Raw genomic sequence first — 19521 nt, forward strand, 5'->3', positions numbered from 1 at the left:
GCCGCCCTTTAACAGTGTTTATTTTCCAGAATGCAAAGCAATTTAACAAGTGGACTTTGCATGAAATTATTTCAGAAAGCATCAGATTGTAATCAACATTCAACAATTTTTCCTGCTTTATAGTAAATATTAATACACATGTTTTCCAGAAGTGTAATGTGGAAAATTGATCAAAGAAAAGGTCCTGCCTGCAAAATAATATTGAATACACATTTGGTAATTAAATTTATTTGCTGCCCATCTTGTCATCAAGCAACTTTAGACACACACATATTTTTTGTGCATGGGCACACATGCCTGCAAACATAGAAAAATGCAGTAATAGAGTATTTGTGCTTCTGAAATCTTCTGGAATACGGAGCCTTGTATTACTCAATATAATATTTTCCTTTAGGGAAAAGCAGTCTTTTTAGTTAAATACATTGTAATATTATAAGTAATTTGAAATCTGCCAGCTGAATGCCATTGTTTCTAAAACTAATGCCAGCTTTGGAAATTCAGTTTGATATTCAGGTACAAATCTCAATAGAATAAGATGGTAGATACAATCTAAGACTGGAATTGCTGATCTAATCATAATCATAATTACAGAAACTCATACATTGGTTTAGAAACATCTGAAAGCAGAATGCTCTTCTTAACTGCCTTTTATAATAATCTTGAAATGGTAGAACTGTAGGACCAAAAGCAACCAGTCAAACTCTTTGTCAGAATCATGAGAGCTTTTAAATGCAGCAAAACAGTGTTAGTATTGTTATGTATCTAATTTTGGTGGGAAATTAGAGCGGAAAAAATCTCAGTGCTCATTGATTAAGACGCTTGGAAAGTAGCTATATAAGGAGAGCTGTCGAACTGCAAAGTTGCTGGCTTCTCACTGAATATTAAAGAGTTGTTGTTCACTTTGACCTGGCTCCTGTCTCCTCACTCGCCCGATCTAACACTGGCGACGAGGATGGGATTGCGGTAGACAGGTTGCGCAAATAAGAGCTAACAACTGAATCAAGCCAGGCGGGAAAATCTGCACGAGCCGAGAAATGCCTGCCTTCACACTGCCAACGCCGTTCAATCCCATGAAAGAGAAATGGGGATCGTACATGACGTGGTTTGAATGCTTCCTCGAAGCAAATGACCTCCAAGGGCTGTCCGACAATCGGAAGCGAGCCCTCTTTTTGAGCCACTGCGGCCCCAAAGTGTTTGACACCGCCGAATCACTGTCAGAGCCAACACCGGTGCAATCTGTACCATGGCAGACTATGTTGAGGACGCACTATGCCCTTGTGCAGTCCAAATTTGTTCAGCGCTATGAGTTCCGGCAAAGACTCCAGAGGGATGGCGAGTCGATAATGGCAGCGCTACGCAAGGCTGCTACACATTGCGAGTATCATGATCTAGATGATGTTCTCCTAGAGCAACTAATCTGCGGAGTCTGGGACATTCACCTCCTGAGGTGACTGCTGGCCAAGACAAACTTTACCCTTCATATTGCCCTAGACGAAGCCAGAGCACATGAATCATCTAATAAGGTAGCAGAATCCCTGCAGCGACTGACGCCACCCCAGGCGGCACAAAAGTCTACTCCTATCCACAGGGAATCAGCCCTGACTGATAGCAATGAAGAAGGCGATGAGGACATCTTCAAAACTGACAGCAAGAAGAGGGATTATGATGGCCGGAAAGAGAGTTGTGCTAGTTGTGGGGGATTCCATCAGAGACAGACTTGCCATTTCAAAAATGCCATTTGCAGGCGTTGTGACAAAAAGGGACATTTGGCGCGGGTGTGCAGAGCGAGTCAACCATCCAGTCACAAACAGAGAGCATTCGCCAATCAAGCTGGTCAACCACAACCCCATAAGAAGGACAGAAACATCCAACAAAAACAAGGCGTCTATTCCAAAACCCCTGAGACATTCCAGACCCACATCGGCCAAGCTACAACGTCTCCGGAGAAAAAGCTGCATGTAACAGTCGAAATTGAGGGATCACCATGCCAAATGGAAATAGACACTGGCTCGTCTATTATCATTATGTCCTGGGCCAAGCTAAAAGCAGCAATTCTGGACATCAAGAAACATCAGCTGAAACACCAGCATCTAAGGCTGAACGACTACCAGGGAAATGGCATTCCCGTTGAAGGCTGTGAGACGTGAAAATTTCCAGGTGAAATTCGGCCATTTCAATGAGTGGCTGCCCATCACCATGGTCAGCGGATGTTTTCTGAGCCTCCTAGGACTCAATTGGTTCAAAGCCCTGGGCATGGAGGTAACCGGGATCCACTCCACCAATGGCGGCCTGACGGACAACCTGCTCCACGAATTCCAGGATGTTTTTGACGACCGCCTTGGCAAGTATGTGGGGACTCCTATTTCTTTTAACCTGGACCCTAATATAGCCCCCATTAGAATGAAGGCGAGGAGAGTGACATTCGCGCTCAAGCCTAAAATAGACCAGGAGCTGGATAAGCTCATATGTCAGGGCATACTAGTACCGGTCGACCATGCAAAATGGGAGACCCCAATAGTCACCTCTCTCAAATCTGGTGGGTCAATGCACATCTGCGCTGACTATAACTGTACCCTAAACAAATCCCTCCAGCAAAGCGCCTACCCTGTCCCCATTGTGCAGCACCTGCTCCATTCCTTGGGCCCCAGCAACGTTTTCACTAAACTCGACCTTGTGCAGGCATACCAGCAACTGCCGGTAGAAGACACTACCGCAGAAGCACAGACTATAGTAACACATAAAGGTGCCTTCAAGTGCACCAGACTACAATTTGGGGTTAGCGTTGCCCCTGGACTGTTTCAAAGTGTCATGGAACATCTGCTGCAAGGACTGCTGGGAGTTGTACCCTATTTCGATGATGTCTTAGTTACCACAGCAAATGAGCAACAGCTGATGGATCGCTTGAGAAGAGTGCTAACTATATTCAGGAACGCGGGGCTACAAGTAAAAAGGGACAAATGCCAGATTGCTGTACCCACAGTTGAGTTTCTAGGGTACAAGATTGATGGGGCTGGTATCCACCCCACAGAGAGCAAAGTCCGGGCTATTCGCAACGCACCTACCCCAACGACCCGGGAAGAACTGCAGGTGTTCCTGGGACTTTTAAATTTTTATTCTATCTTTTTAAAAGACAAAGCCACAGTGGCCGAACCACTCCACAAACTATTGGCAAAAAAATCTTTGTGGGTTTGGGATAGGACAGAAGCCACAGCATTTGCAGCTGTCAAAAGACTTCTCTCAGCTGACAGCTGCCTAATCCAACATAATGAACTGCTTCCCCTTCCCCTTGTCTGCGATGCCTCCCCCTTTTGCGTTGGGGCTGTTTTGAGTCACAGACTGCCAAATGGACAAGAAGCCCCCATCACCTATTTCTCCCGTATCCTGTCCAGCACTGAGAGAAATTACAGTCAGCTGGACAGGGAGGCCCTGGCGGCTGTTGCTGGAGTTAAAATGTTTCATGAGTATCTGTTTGGAAGAACTTTTGAACTCGTTACTGATCACCAAACCCTGCTAGAACTTTTGGCTGGGGATCGCCGCACCCCGGCAGCCATGTCCCCTCATCTGACTAGGTGGGCTATTTTTCTGGCTGCCTACTCATATCGACTCATCCATTGACTGGATCGGAGCCTTGGGCATGCTGATGCCCTCAGCAGGTGCCCGCTGCCAGATTTGCTGGAGGACCCAACTCCAGGCGTCCCTGTTCTGCTTATTGACTCTATGGACTCTGGCCCTATCACTTCTGCTGAAGTTGCAAGGGCCTCTGCTAAAGACTCTGTGTTGCGAACTGTTATTGGCTGGGTGCATAGGGGATGGCCAAACAGCCCTGTTGATGGGGAATTTAAACCGTTTGTCTGTAAACAACATGAGCTGTCTATGCAAGGGGGTTGCTTGCTCTGGGTGGTGATTCCGCCGTGTCTAAGGGAACAAGTATTGGCCACATTGCATATTGGTCACCCAGGAATTGTGAGGATGAAGGGATTGGCAAGGAGCTATGTGTGGTGGCCTAATATGGACAATTGCATTGCTGAATGGGTGGCCAAGTGTACTCCCTGTCAAGAGTCTCGCCCCACTCCCCCAACGGCCCAGTCCAAAGAGTGGGAAAGGCCCTGGGGACCGTGGTCCTGCAGTCATATCAATTTCGCTGGCCCATTCCATGTTCAAACCTTTCTGATCGTGGTGGACGCTTATTCTAAGTGGCTGGAGATCATTCTAATGCACTCTACCACTGCGGAGGCTGTAATTAAAGCGCTCTGGAAACTGAGTAGCCATAAATTGAGGCCCATTATCTGACACCAGGGTGTCAGGTAGCCCATGCGTGGTGTTGAGGGTAAAACTTCCCCCTGCATAGTAGGCAACGGACCGGACAGCAAAGAGATATGTTGCTGGTTAAACACACAGATACTCACAGACTTTGAACGGTGGGGGGAAAAAACATTCTTTACTCTTAGTGAAAAAACAAACTTGGTTTCTCAAAACAATTGATAACACATCTTCGAATAATCACTCTCCAACACAAAACATGCTTACGGTTCTCTTCAGTCACACACAGTCCCTCTTCAGGAGATCAATCATCAAATAGCAGGAGAGGAGCTCCCGGGCTTCCTGTCTACTTTTATGGCTGCCTGATAATAGCACAGCCAATCATTCTTCTTATATCATTTAAAGTCACAAACATAGTTTTTCTATTTATTCTACCCAACCGTAGGCTAAATATCCAACACGTGGTGAATAGTTTGAGGGGTACCTAGCTGAGATAGGGATCTGTCACGCACTCACAGCACCTTTTCATCCGGTCAGTTATGGTCAAGCTGAAAGGTTTGTTAGATTGGCCAAAGAGGCATTGGCCAGACTCAGACCGGGAGACTAGCAAGCTAGAATTGATACTTTTCTAGCAGCCCAGCATGTTACCCCGTGCATGGCAACGGGATGAAGTCCAGCAGAGCTCTTAATGGTCCAGAGACTCCATTGCACCCTAGATAGGCTACAGCCCAATTACTCCCCTGAGGGGTACATGGAAGCCAAACATGAGACTAGAAGTTTTTCTGTTGGGTCCGTGGTCTTCGTGAGAAATTATGCGGATGGTCCCCTCTGGATGGCTGGGCAGATCACTAAGATTACCGGGCCTAGGTCATATATTGTAGAAGTCAGTAATGGAAGGGTATGGTGAAGACATATTGACCAGTTAAGGAAACATCTGGGCCAAACAATGCCCGATGAGCCAGACTGCAAAATAGACAAACCAGTCCCTGACTCACCAATCATTCATCCAACAGCTAACTCAAACCCGAAGTGGCCGGAAGACTTACCTGATGACTTCGGTGTCCAGCACCGCCTCCTCAAGAAGCCGGGCCCATCCGAAGAGTGCGACGCCCATAAAAAAATCCAGAAGGTTCCATTGGCTGGGCTGGTAGAGACAAAGGATCCCTCCAACCAGCCCAAATCCCCACCTCAGACTGAATTGCGCAGGTCAACTAGAATCAGGGAACACCCTAGTCATCTGCGTGATTATGTATGTAAATAGTTTGGTAAAATGCTTTCTGGGAGGGGAGGAGTGTTATGTATCTAATTTTGGTGGGAAATTAGAGCAGGAAAAATCTCAATGCTCATTGGTTAAGACACTTGGAAAGTAGCTATATAAGGAGAGCTGTTGAACTGCAAAGTTGCTGGATTCTCACTGTATATTAAAGAGTTGTTTTTCACTTCGACCTGGCTCCTGGCTCCTCACTCACCCGATCTAACAAGTATACTTTGAAGTGAAGTAATTTTCCTAAAGAGGCATTTTCCTAAAGACCCATAGGATGTATCTGGCTGTCTTGCATACAGCCCTCCAAAAGCCCCCATGTTGCAGGCAAATATGAATGTAAAATACACCAAAAGTGATTATGTGAACTATACTTCTTCAATTTTGATGTAAAGAAATTGAATCAAATTGAGGTTTTGTCCAGGTTTTTCACTTTTTTGTCCCAGGCACATATACTTTTGCAATTCTAAATCTGACATATTATTCAATAGCCAGTGCAGCCCTCAGTCTGAAAAGGATTGCATATCCTAATTATAATAGGAGGCCATATATAGTAATTTGGCTTTAAAATCTGCAAATCAAGAGTTGTGCCCACACACAATAAAACACATGCAAGCATGATTAGGTTTCCTCTCAGTTATTTTATATAACAGAACATATAGCATCAAGATTTGCTTTCGGAAAATCTTGTCCTAGAAAAAGCACTCAATTTTTTTCCTCACAGGATCATTCTACATTTGAAGATGTTCTCAAGAGGAGACCTAGCAAAACATCATCTTCCATGTAATAAAATATAGTAAGGAATGGAAAGTATATCACTGTAACCTGTAATAAAGATGGCCACCGCACCTTGCTAAGCTCCGCGAAGGCTGGGGGAGCGTCCTGGCGAAGATGGTAGTTTCCTGGGGTCTTCTGACTTCGACCCCAGTATGGGCTGCTTAGGAAGATCTGGAGAGTCCGGGGGCCTCGGTCAGACCTTCAGAGGCTGCAGGGCGGGTCCGCTAGAGTCTGCTTGGTGCTGAGATCGCCCAAGCAGCGGTTGGAGTATCGCGGCGGGTTTTTTCGCCGCAGGCCAGCTGGGTGCTTGGGCGTGCAGGGGAGACCTCCCGGCGAGTGGAAGGAGGCTTGCCGGCTTGCCGGCAAAGACAGTCCTGAGCAGAGGGGGCTTGCCGGCGAATGCAACGGGGTGACAGCGGAGGAAGCGTCGGCGGTGAGGCAGCAGCTTCCCCATGGAGGTCGGACCCAGGCTGGTGAGGTTGGGCAGCCTGGAAAGTTCGGACTTCGTTGCTGGACCTGGCGAGTGGGTAGATGGGCAGGAGCTCCGCTTGCGATGTGTTAACCATGGCTCTCCCACTGGAGTGGCTAGGCGGGTGAGAGTTGCCTGGCTGACTCGAATTGGGAGTGCCTGGACTTCCTACACGTCGGGGGCCTTGCTTGATTGTTTTACAGCTGCCCTCCCCTCCCCCCTTTTTTTCTTACCATCATCGGCACTGAAGGTTGAGATCTTGGCTTGTTGGACCGATTGGGGAGGGGGTGGAGCCAGCGCCTGGACCTTGTGATTTTGGGCTTGCTGGCTTACTCCCGCCCTCTCCCCCCATTGTCATCACCCTGTTGACATGTCAGAGGACCTGTACCGGCTGTGTTGGTCATGGTGTGATGGTGGACTTGGTGTGATGGTGGACTTGGGCGACTGAAGGCTTGCCTGGATCTGGACTTGTTATCCCCAGTATCTCCGTCCCGGGATATATCTCCACCATACCTGCACACCCGCATGGCTTGGAATGAACCATCTATATGCCCGGACTTTTCTACTGCAGCCCTGGACTGGTCAGCTCTGGAGGAGAAGCCCATCGCCGCCGTGAGAGGGTGGCTGTGGACTTTGTTTTACTATCGGAACCGGGTCATGGCAACAATGACTGAAGGTTCCCACTTCGGGTGACCCCATTTGGACTCAGGAACCCGCTGTGGTGAGAGGATGGCGAGGATTAACACCCCCTATCATTCAGGAGTGCCGTGAGAGGTCACCCTGGAATGGTGGTTCCTGTCTCCTGGGATGGACCAGTTTGATATATTCCACTCTTCATTGACAATCCCCCATTACCGTGAGGTTCAGGGATGATAGTACGAACATACGCAAGAGTGGACTTGGTTGCTTTGAGGGATGCCCCCCTTTCCTTGGAATGATCTGCTGGCTTGGCGAAGATCTTCCTTAATGACGGGTCCTGGGACCCCGAGAGATGGCATGAGGGTTTTAAGGGTTTTAGTAAGGGGTCGTTATATTGTTTTTTAGCTAGATCTTTAAGGGGTTTGGGGAGGGGGGTGGGTTTTGATATCCGGTCAGTGGTTGGGGGGCCCCTGCCGGTTCGTGGTCAGACCAGGTTATGGAGAGTCGGCGGGGGTTCTGATGTGGTGCGGGGTCATTTAGGTGCACCAAGGGCGAGGGTGGGATTTCAGATACCGGTTGTGATGGGAAATGGCTGTAGGTGGAGGAAGGGAGGGCCGTATCGGACTTTGGGAGCCCGCCCCCGCTATCTTCGAGTGGTGGTGCGCTCCGACCCTCCAAGTTCTATCCGACCTCCTGGGGGTTTGAGGGATTGGGCCCCTGGGCTTAGGCTGGTTTATTTTAATGCTAGGTCTGTGGTCAATAAAGCTCCCCTCATTCGTGAGTTGATTGAGGAGGAAACCGTAGACCTGGCATGCATTATGGAAACCTGGTTGGGCTCAGAGGGGGGTGTCCCTCTGACTGAATTGTGCCCACCAGGTTTCTGGGTGCTGCACCAGCCAAGAGCCCAGGGGAGGGGAGGGGGGGTGGCGGTGGTTATTAGGGAGGTTCTTAGTCCGTGGGAGGTCACTGCTCCTAAGATTGATGGGTGTGAGGCCCTCCTCATGAGGTGGGGCCAGTATGGTCAGTTGGGCTTGTTGATTGTGTACCTGTCTCCCAGCTGCGTATCAACAGCCCTGCCCGGGCTGCTCGACGCCCTCTCGGGGCTGGTAGTGGAATTTCCCAGACTTATTGTTCTGGGGGACTTCAATCTGCCGTCTCTGGGTGTGGCGTCGGGTGTGGCTCAGGAGTTCATGGCTTCCATGGCAGCTATGGACCTGACCCAGATTATCCAGGGCCCGACTCATGGGGTGGGGGCACACACCCGATCTGGTTTTTGTCTCGGAGCAGTGGCGAGATGAGTTCGGTGGGGGATCTCCTACTATTTATTCCCTGTTATGGACCGACCATTATCTCCTTTGGCTAGGCTTCCATTATGCCGCCCCTCCTCGCTGGGAGGCGGAACCGACCATCTGGTTCCGCCCCAGGCTCCTGATGGACCCTGAGAGGTTCCAGAAGGAGCTTGGGATGATCCCTCTCTCTCTCTCCCACGCCCCGGTCATGACCTTGGTAGAGGCCTGGGAAGCGGCTGCTACCGGGGCTCTGGACCAGGTCGTTCCTTTGCGGCCTCTGACTCGTCGCAGATCCCGGCCGGCTCCCTGGTTTACCGAGGAGCTCTGAGAGATGAAGCGGCATAGACGAGGCCTAGAGAGCTGTTGAAGAGCAGGCCATTCCGAATCCGACCGATTTCAATTAAGGTTGGCCACATGGGCCTACCTGGTGGAGTTGGCGGTGGCAAAGCGCCACTACTTCACCGATGTCATCGCGTCCGCAGAGAATCGCCTGGCTGCCCTGTTCAGGGTGTCCTGATCCCTCTTAAATCAGAGGGTGAGGGAAGATCCTTTACAGGGACGAGCCGAGGAGTTTGGTCAGCACCTGTCAGACAAAATCGCTCGGATTCGGGACGGCTTGGACTCTGACTGGACAGAGTCAGATGGGGTGAGACAGCGGGTCCTGTGTTTTGGGAAGAGTTCGATTCTGTTACCCCAGAGGAAGTGGACAGGATCATGGGGAAGCTGAGTGCGACCACCTGTGTGTTGGACCTGTGTCCCTCCTGGCTGATTTATTCGGCCCGGGAGGTGACACGAGGCTGGATCCAGGTGGTGATAGCGGCTTCTTTGAGGGAGGGAAACTTCCCGACCACCTTGAAGGAGGCAGTGGTGAGGCCCCTCCTCAAGAAGCCGGCCTTGGACCCAGCTGTATTAAATCATTTTCGTCCAGTCTCCAACCTTCGCTTTTTAGCGAAGGTTGTTGAGAATGTGGTTGCACGTCAGCTCCCGCTGGTCCTGGATGAAGCAGATTACCTCGACCCGTGCCAATCGGGTTTCAGGCCCGGGTACAGCACGGAGACGGCATTGGTTGCACTGGTGAATGATCTCTGGAGGGCCCGGGACAGAGGTCTTTCCTCTGTTCTGGTCCTTCTGGATCTTTTGGCGGCATTTGATACTGTCGACCACGGTATCTTGCTGCGTCGCCTCGAGAGGTTGGGAGTGGGAGGCACTGTTTTATGGTGGTTCTCCTCCTACCTCTCGGATCGAACGCAAACGGTGTTGGCGGGGGGGCAGAGATCGACCTTGAGGCCCCTCACCTGTGGGGTGCCTCAGGGGTCGGTTCTCTCACCTCTCCTGTTCAACATCTATATGAAACCGCTAGGGGAGACCATCCGTGGTTTTGGGGTGAGGTATCATCAGTACGCTGATGATACTCAGCTTTATATTTCCACCCCGAACCAACCCAATGATGCCCTCGATGTGATGGCCCGGTGCCTGGAACTCATTAACTTAATACCGCAATCTTGAGCCAGGAAAGAAATATGGTGTTTGATCCCATGGTAAGTTTCAGCCATTTCAGCTACAGTCACTTTCTCACTGAAAGAGGAGTCTTTAACAATGAAAAACGAATTGATTCGCTTGTTGCTGGAAGCTATTTTCTCCTTATCTAAATGATTTTTTGTGTTTGCATGCTGTGTGACAGCTTTTATACCATTATATTCAATTGTGAACGATTTCTGACACAATTTACAGTAGGCCGTCGTATTTGTTCTGTCAGTTTCATTGTTGATAATCCATGCAAAAGTAGCTTCCCAGTCTTTGGTGTATTTGCACACTCCTCTCTTTCGTTTTTCTTTCTAAATCTCTTTCGAAATCTCGCCGCTGTCACTCTCATCACTCGACGCCATTTTAGGTCAGTCGACACAAGCTACAATACATTTTAAAAATGTGAACTGTACATAATTTTATAATATATTTTTATTTTAATCTCATCATTAATTTTTTCAGAGAATCGAGTTCAATGGATATTTGATCTTTGTCTCATTCTAACTTATGAAAAAAAAGACAAAACGTGATTCTCCTATCCTTATTCTCTTAGACTGTACAGCTTTAGATTACATACCATTTCATCATAAAGCTTTTGAATAAAAAAAAGTCCACTATTTTGTGAAAAAAAATAGTGAACATAATGTGAAAAAAGCAGACTGTCCGCTCAAATAGTGGACACCTGGCAACCAATATTCCCAATGAAAGTATTACATTGATACAACTACTTGACAACTTCATGGCTTTCTAAGTCTTATTACCCCAGAAAATAATAAATATAATTCTCAATTTTTCTCATCCATACAACACACCATGGAAAGAAAAGCTATAAAAGTCCCATATTTTATAGTGTTCAGTGAACACAGATCTGTTGCCTTGGAAACAACTTTGACAAAAAGACATATGCATGTTCATTTACAAGCAGCATTTCAGAAAGAGCGGTAACCTATTCTGGGCTGCTATTCTTCTCCCACCTTTTCTGCTAAATGAGGAAAAATGTCAAAATCCATGATATCTTACTACAGGATGGAGTTATTGCAATCTGGTGAAGACTACACAGCATTCAGATCTTCTGATTCTTTATTGTATAATGTTCCTGCACAGTGAATTTTAGTCTGTGATTATAATAAAGATGCCTTAACTTAAACAGTCCTTATAACCATGATTTCTTTAGCTATGTTTTTCTCTTTAGCACCACTATCTGGGCAAAGCATTCTAAGTTCCATCCCAGTTTAAAGAGGAAATTTAAATTCTATGTTTTTTTCAATATGAGAAAGCCAACATAATCTACAATTGGCTGGATTATACTTCAAATCTTTATTATTTTATTTCATTTGTTCTGGCAGGCCATAATTTAGCCACAAGTATTTAGAAAACAGATGCGGTGGCTCAGTGGCTAAGAGCTTGTCGATCAAAAGGTCGATAGTTCAGCGGTTCGAATCCCTAGTGCCGTGTAACAGGGTGAGCTCCCGTTACTTGTCCCAGCTTCTGCCAACCTAGCAGTTTCAAAGCACATAAAAAATGCAAGTAGAAAAATAGGGGCCACCTTTGGTGGGAAGGTAACAGCGTTCCATGCACCTTTAGCATTTAGTCATGCCGGCCACATGACCACGGAGATGTCTTCGGACAGCGCTGGCTCTTTGGCTTTGAAATGGAGATGAGCACAGCCCCCTAGGGTCGGGAACGACTTGTGACAGAATCCATGGATCAGACCCAATAACTGACACGAGTCAATCATTTGAATAAGTTTCTTTTATTTACAGGTTCATCATTACATTGAATGCTGCATCTGGAAGTGAGGGTCTGGGAAGGATGTGTCTACCTTTTATGCTTGTGGGCGGAGATTCAGGTAAGGAGTGGTCAGTGGGTGGTACTGACCAAGTGAGCATTGTAATTAACCCCTGCACTTCTGTGTCCCTGTTAACTCCTGGCATGGGTAAGGCATTTATTCCTGACAAATCCCCCTCTAAATGCCTGACCTGTAGTTGTGGGTCTGACTGTTTGAATGTTGCCCAAGGACGAATATTGAGTTTGGATACCAGGTATGAGTGTTGCCTGCCCTGCAGTGGTTTCGTGAGTATGTCTGCAGTCTGTTCTTCTGTGTCGCCTTTACAAATCCGATTTTAGAGAGCTGTCTCACATGCTTGTACTTTATGTCAATATGCCTGGATCTCTGCCCTACCGCATCGGCCATGGATATTTCTATAGCGGCCTTGTTATCTTCGTAGATGTTTATCGGATACGCAGGTTCGCACCACACACTGGCGAGTAGGTCGTCGAACCAGATGAGGTTGTTTGCGGCCTTGGATAGGCATATGTACTCCGCCTCTGTGGTTGAAGTGGTCACTAAGTTTTGCTTACCCGTGTACCAATGCACCGGACTATTGTTCAAGTAGAATACATATCCTGATGTGCTCTTCCGGCTTTTGGTGTCACCAGCCCAGTCAGCATCAGCAAAGCAAGAGAGGACGGGCTCATTGGACGGCTCTGGCTCTAGGACTAGGCATGCGTCGGCACTTTGCTTCAGGTACCTCAGCACCCTCTTTACAGCATGGTACATGGTGGGTTTGCCTACGTGCCTGGACAATAGATTAACTGATAATGCAATGTCTGGCCTGGTCCAGTTGGCAATATATAAAAGAGAGCCTATGACTGACCTGTACAGTGTGTTGTCTTCAAACTCGGGTGATTCACTATGCGTATTTTTTAGGAAGTCCGGCTGCATAGGTGATTCACATCCCTTGGCATCTGCCATGTTGCATTTGTGTAGTATTTCTTCTATCTTTTCTTTCTGGGACAGTTGAAAGCCCTTAGGTGTTTCGTTGATCTGCACGCCTAGGTATCTGTTTATTTTCCCTAGGTATTTCAATGTGAAGTGTTCACTTAGTTTACTGGCGAAAGCGTTACGGTTCCTTCGTGTTTACTGATGTAAAGTATGTCGTCCACGTAGACTAGGATGTATTCTGGTGAATCCCCCTCTCTCCTAGTGAAAAAGCAGTTGTCGGCTATGGTTGCTGTAAATCCCATTGACTTCAGGACCTCAACCAGGCACTCATACCAGCGTTTGCCGGATTGTTTCAGTCCATATAGGCTTTTGTGAAATAGCCAGGTGTCCCCCCTGTTGGTCTCTTTACTGTGTGGTGCCCTAACGTATATTTCCTTATCTAGGTTGGCGTGCAGGTAAGCTGTCTGTACGTCGAACTGATGTACCTCTAGTCCCAGCAGGGAAGTGATGACCAGGGCACTCTTGACACTTTCAGTTCTCATGGTTGGCGAGTAAGTGTCAGTGTAGTCTTCTGGGAACCTCTGGGCAAATCCCTGGGCAACCAACCTAGCCTTGTACAGGTTCTGACCACCATCCAGGTTCTTGATTTTGAAGATCCACCTGGTACCTATCGCATTTTTGCCCTCTGAAACCTCGGCTGGAGTGTAAACTTCTAGCTTTCTCAGACTGTCCATTTCCTTGGCCATGGCCGATTCCCATTTTGACCTCTCTTCATGTGGTAATCTCAATACCTCTTCGTATGAGTTAGGTGTGATATGGTTCGTGTGTATGTGCATCACGTAGTCATTTAACCTTCTTGGTAATTGGTTTCTGGTTGACCTGACTGGTCTATCTGTCATCTGTTCGGTGTCATGTAAGTACCTGGCTTCCTTTTGTGTTAGTGAGTCTACACTTATCTTGGGGTGATTCCCTTTCCATTCCTCAACCTTGATGCCTTGGAGCTTGGGTTTGTGTTCCTTCCTTTCCTGCCTATCTGCTGTTTCATGTTTGTCCTGCACTTGCTCATCTGGCCTAGCCTCCCGCCTGGTGGATACCTCATTGAGGTGTATCCTGGACCAGTTAGCCTGTTCATGGAATACTGCTGTCCTAGAGACCACGAACCTATCATTACTGTCCACAAATCTGAATCCCTTGGTACCTGGCTCGTACCCCATGAATCTCAGTCTCCTGGATACCTTGTCCCCTTTCTTGCGCAGCTGTTTGGGTATACATACATCAGCGGTTACGCCGAATACATGTAGGTGTGCTATTTGTGGTTTTTTGTTGTACATGAGTTCATATGGTGTTTTGTCTATTACGCTGGACCAGGTTCTGTTTAATGTATAGTTTGAGTAGACTAAGGCCTCGGACCAAAAATGTTGACCAATTCCCGCGTCCTCTAAGGTGCATCTGATCATGGTCTGTAGCGTGGAATTCCGTCGTTCTATGACGCCGTTCTGGAAGGCTGAGAACGGGGATGACGTAAAGTGAAGCACGCCTTTGGATCTGAGCCAATGAGCGAACTCTTTAGACAGAAACTCAGATCCTCTGTCTGTCATGATTTGTTTGATTTGGGTGTTGTTTTGAGTCTCTACTCTTTTGTAGAACTCTTTGAATTTTTGGAAGGCCTCATCCTTTCGTTTTAGTGTGTAGACGAAGCCATAACGACTGTAGTCATCTACGATGGTGAGGAAGTATCTTTTCTGGTATTTGATGGACGGCCTTAGGGGCCCCACCAGATCCATATGGACTAAATTGAATACTTGTTTGGAGGCGTGTGAGGATTTCTTAGGTCTGGGCTTGACCTTTAACTTAGAACATTTGCACACCGAGCACTCGAGGTAATTTTCACAACTCTTTATTTTGATGCCCTCGGTACAGTTGGCCATTTTTTGGACTACGGGGAAACTGGAGTGCCCTAGTCTCCGGTGTAGTAAGTGAGCACAGCCATCATGCATGAGTTTGCCTATCGATGGTCTTCCCTGGGTGTGTTCGGTGGTGTGTGTCTCATGTGTCATGTTCTCCTCGCTCTCTGTCTCTCCCTCATTCACCTGCTCTTCCCCATCTTTGTTCTGGTCAGTGTCCTCTGTGCATTCTGAGTTGGTGTATATGCTGGGTGTGTTACTCTCATGGAATGTTATGTATGGTAGCCCTTGCTTGACTGTCACTCTACCTACACTTTCTCTACCCTTGCTAATGTGAGCCTTCCCTTCTGTGAAGGTTACCTTGATCCCTGATTCTGCACTGAGTTTTAACACGGCCAATATGTTGTGGGGTATCTCTGGAACCAGTAGTACCCCCTCTATTTTCCCTATGCCTGGCAGTGTAACCACCCCCCTGCCTGTTACCTTAACCTCACTTTGGTTTGCGACATTGATTGTAAAATTCTCCTCCGTGAATGAGGAGAGCAGGTTTTGGTTATAGGTCGTGTGATTGGAGGCCCCAGAGTCCAGGAGCCACGAGTTGGCCTCCCTATCCTGACATGTTATGTGAGTGCACTCCCCTATCCCATATAGTGATCCTGTTCTGCTGTCCCGTGAATTATCCCTGTTCCCTCTCCTGTCTCTGGGGTTGGGAGAGTCCCTGCATCTGTACCTCTCCTCAGAAGTGTGTCTCTCTGTCTGTCTGAACCTATGTTCTGGTCTACTTCTTTCTCTGTAGTTCTTGGGGCAGTCTCTCTTGAGATGTCCCCTTGACCCGCAGCTATAGCACTCTGTTATACTATGCTGCCTGTCTTGGAAGGCTACTTTCTTTTCGTGTTTATGTTCCCTGGAGGAGCCAGAGCGGCTCCTTTTCAAATTGTCTTCAGCGATCAGTTTGTTAGACAGCTTCTCAACAGATAGGAGGCCTAGACTAACAGTATCTAAGTGTGCTAAGAAGCTGTCCCATGAGTGATCTAAAGAGTTAATTATTACACTCTTCATGATCTGGTCTGATATGACTTCCCCCCTAAAGTGTAGTTCTGCCCTGGTAGCGTTTAGGGACACCAGATGCTCACTTATGGGGGTCCCCAGTTTGACTCTGGCAGAGAAGAAGTCTTTGGAAATCTGGGTAGTGGTTGCCACACTTTCACTGTAAAATAACCCAAACATTTTCTGTATGATTTCTGACACAGTAAGATTGTGACCAATGCTATGGTAAATAGTGGGAGATATGCTAGAGATTAAAAGGTAAAATGCCCTATGGTGCATACAGTCCAACTCTAAAGTCCATGGTCTCTCTGGGGGGTCATTAATAAAGTGTGACATGTTTTCTTTTAGGAACACCACCTGAAGCTGCTGTGACCACTCTAGGATATTGCCCCCATCCATCCTCAACTTTGGAAAGTCACTTGGTAAGTTCCCAGCATTATTTGTAAAAATTACTTACTGCAGGCTGCTGTCCATGGTTCTTTATGTGCCTATAGCAGCAAAACGGCATGGGAATGCTTGCCGGTAGTTTAAAAGTCCCGCTTTGCAATTTTTTTCTTTTTTCTTCTTCTAGGCGAAAGAGCGCGTGCGCGAGGTCCATTTCAGCTCTGCCGTCTTCGTGGAAGGACCTGTCCATCGCGGCTCCGGCGTAGAGGCCTCTGTCGGTCAGGTAGGCCTCGGCTTCGGTCTTGGGGGTCCAGGTGTGCTCCGGAAGGTGTCGTCCCGCAGCGGCTTCTCCAAAGTGAAGGTCCTGGTGGCGTTGGGGTCCCGGCGACGAATGCAGGTAGCTGCCCCAGTCCCTGTGTTCCGGGGTGCGCAGCCTGGGCGATCAGAGGTGCGGTGTTCTTGGGGTGCGTAGGGGGGTCGGCGCGCTGGTGTGGACATCCGTGGCCCTCGGGTGGGTGTTCCGGTGTCCCTCTCCTCATCTCCCCTTTCGTTTGGGCCCCTCTGGCCTCCCTTTTGCGATTTTGAGGCCTGGGCCGAAAGCGGCAGCAAGGGTCTTCATGGCCTTATCGACTTGCCGCTCGGTCAGGGTGTAACTGGGGCCTGAATCGGATTCTGTCCCCTCACCCCGGTCGCTTTCTTCATCGCTCATGGTCGGGCATTGTTTGCGTGCCAGCCATTTTGAATTCTGGCTGCCGATTGGATGGGGGTCGGCCATCTTGTCCGACCACGTGGTCAAAGATGGCCGCCATTTCAAATTTTGAGTGGGGCTTCAGGGCTCGGTGACTGTTGAGGGGTCCTTTTGGGGCGATCCACTCACCGAATCCAGCTCCTCGAGCTCCGGATCTGAGTCTTCCTCGCTCCTCGCCACCTCACGGTCCATTATGAAGCTCCACAGGTCTGCAAGGAGGTTCTTGTCGCTGGCTCACTCCTTTAGTAAACGTAGGACATCGAGCCGCAGCCTTTCTTCCTCCCGGTCGTCATGGTCTGCTACTTTTCCTTTCTTGATCTCCCCCTTTTCTTCCGTTACGGTGGCTTTGGGGGCAATTGAGGTTTCTACCTTCCCTGGCGATCCTGTTGGGTTACTCTCTCGTTGCTTCGGAGGTGTCGCCATCTTGCAGGTAGTGAAGTGTCCTCGTTGCGTGATCTGGAGTTATTGAGTCATAAAACCATCCTCTGCTACCATATTGTGACAGAATCCATGGATCAGACCCAATAACTGACACGAGTCAATCATTTGAATAAGTTTCTTTTATTTACAGGTTCATCATTACATTGAATGCTGCATCTGGAAGTGAGGGTCTGGGAAGGATGTGTCTACCTTTTATGCTTGTGGGTGGAGATTCAGGTAAGGAGTGGTCAGTGGGTGGTACCGACCAAGTGAGCATTGTAATTAACCCCTGCACTTCTGTGTCCCTGTTAACCCCTGGCATGGGTAAGGCATTTATTCCTGACACGACTAGCATATATGTGCGAGGGGAACCTTTACCTATTTAGAAAACATTTACTGTACAAAGTGCTAGTCAATTATGCATGCTCAAACTATTGATGGTTCTGCTCTAAAGATATTAACCTTCTAGTCTGATTTCTTTTCAACAGTTGTAGCTTTCCAGGCAATCACAACTTTGAACATTTAAAATAAGTATCAACCTTTTCACAGTTGTTTCAATTCATATGGATTATTCAAGAGCAATACTGATTAATTATGAGAGATGGATGGCAAAGCATTATTTGATTTTGAGAGTTATCTCCACATATGTGATCTTAAGTATTAAGGGGATTAGTTGAGATCAGGAAGGCTCAGAGGATGGTTTTAAACATCGAAGATCAATTTGGGTTATGCTTATGTCTATTCCCAGTTTGGAATAATATAAATGTAATCTATATAGGATTAAATAAAAGTATATCTTGCTGATTCCAGTGAATTTGCTTCTATTAAATGTTCAGAGGACCAGAGCCTATTTGAAAAATAATAGGAACTGTACTTTTACCCCCTTTCAGCGTTAATAAAAATGCAGAAATGCTGCTAAAAAGTACTGATGTAAATTGTAGAGAACTACTTGTAGCCCCAAGCTTTGCATAATAGTGCTAATTAGGAAAAGAGAGAGGGCATTTCATTGAAACAGAGAACCCTCTAAGAGCAGTTTTTCTTTTCAACTGCATCTCATGTAGAAGACATTAATCTGAGGAGGAATCATACAGAGGCTACAAAAAGTAGATATCATGTTCTAAGTGCCATAGTCAGGATAAAAACTATATTTGATTTAACAAAAACCTAAATTAAACAAACATTATTTCTTCTCACACATGAATAATTCCTCATTCTGATATTAACAGTTACAGCTTTTATAGAGATCTGGAGAATATATCCAAGGTTTAGGGATTGGATATAACCCTGGAGTCTCATATGTAAATTCCAAAATCTTACATGCTTGCATGTTTGCCCTTCCTTATTTTCTCTGTGTAGCGGTGTAAGGGAAGTTAGAGTACATAGCTTTTAAATTGATTAAATATTTATGTTACACCATGAGAAAAGTGGAATAGTCCTGCTAGATCAGGCCAAAGCCCATCTTATTCCACTATTCTATTTCATAGGAGAGGCCAACTAGTTGCTTCTGCCAAGAAATGCAAACATACATTTTTCTTGTTGTTCCTCTGCAGGTGAGTTTAGAGGCATGCAATGTGCCAAATTTAGAAGAAATAACAAGATTTGAACTTAATGTAATAGCTCATGATAGTGGTGCCCTCTGTCAAATTTCATACCACCTTAAAGAATAATACAGGTTTCCAGAACATTTAATCTTTAGGCCAATCTTTTAGTTTGACTTAGGAGAATTCTCCTGCATAGAATTTGGGTAGATTATAATCTGGATTGTATTTTACATTAAATAGTTGATTGTAAGTTCAAAAATGGGAATGCAAAGTTGCCAGAGAGAGTCAGATACATACGTATGTATGTATTCTTTGGAGACTAAGCTGCTTCTCCCAAGCTTCCAAATTAATGGATATTTGGCAGTCATTTGATGGCTTTGAATGGTGGAAGTATGTTTACATAATGGCCATCCACTGCCTGTAAAGCGTTGATTTTTTTTTAAAGTTTTTTTATTTCTTAAGACAAATATTTAGTACATCATTCATTTCTTCCATGTGACATTTCAGTGTTATCTTCAAAGGTTTCTTCTCTT

General features: G+C 46.9%; 1 protein-coding gene and 1 pseudogene across 1 annotated transcript; both read left to right on the top strand.

The window, feature by feature from the left end:
• Window positions 1-1034: 1034 nt before the first annotated feature.
• LOC148114245 (uncharacterized) lies at window positions 1035-7460 on the top strand (annotated as a pseudogene).
• Window positions 7461-12017: 4557 nt separating this feature from the next.
• LOC148114246 (uncharacterized) lies at window positions 12018-17679 on the top strand. Its single transcript, XM_087894533.1, has 4 exons — window positions 12018-12068; window positions 16244-16317; window positions 16467-16676; window positions 17599-17679. The coding sequence occupies exons 1-4, from the start codon at window positions 12032-12034 to the stop codon at window positions 17632-17634; spliced, it is 357 nt and encodes a 118-aa protein (XP_087750659.1). The 5' UTR covers window positions 12018-12031; the 3' UTR covers window positions 17635-17679.
• The last annotated feature ends 1842 nt before the right edge of the window (window positions 17680-19521 follow it).

The sequence above is a fragment of the Pantherophis guttatus genome, chromosome 4, assembly GCF_059756535.1.
Source record: "Pantherophis guttatus breed Tessera chromosome 4, ASM5975653v1, whole genome shotgun sequence".
In the NCBI taxonomy this organism is placed as follows: Eukaryota; Metazoa; Chordata; class Lepidosauria; order Squamata; family Colubridae; genus Pantherophis; species Pantherophis guttatus.

Excerpts from the sequence above, each read along its gene's own strand:
- LOC148114246 (XM_087894533.1), top strand. The coding sequence starts at position 12,032 with ATGTGTCTACCTTTTATGCTTGTGGGCGGAGATTCAG. Across the intron at positions 16,318-16,466 it reads CAACTTTGGAAAGTCACTTG|GCGAAAGAGCGCGTGCGCGA; the intron begins GTAAGTTCCCAG and ends TTCTTCTTCTAG. Across the intron at positions 16,677-17,598 it reads GGTCCCGGCGACGAATGCAG|GTTCATCATTACATTGAATG; the intron begins GTAGCTGCCCCA and ends TTTTATTTACAG.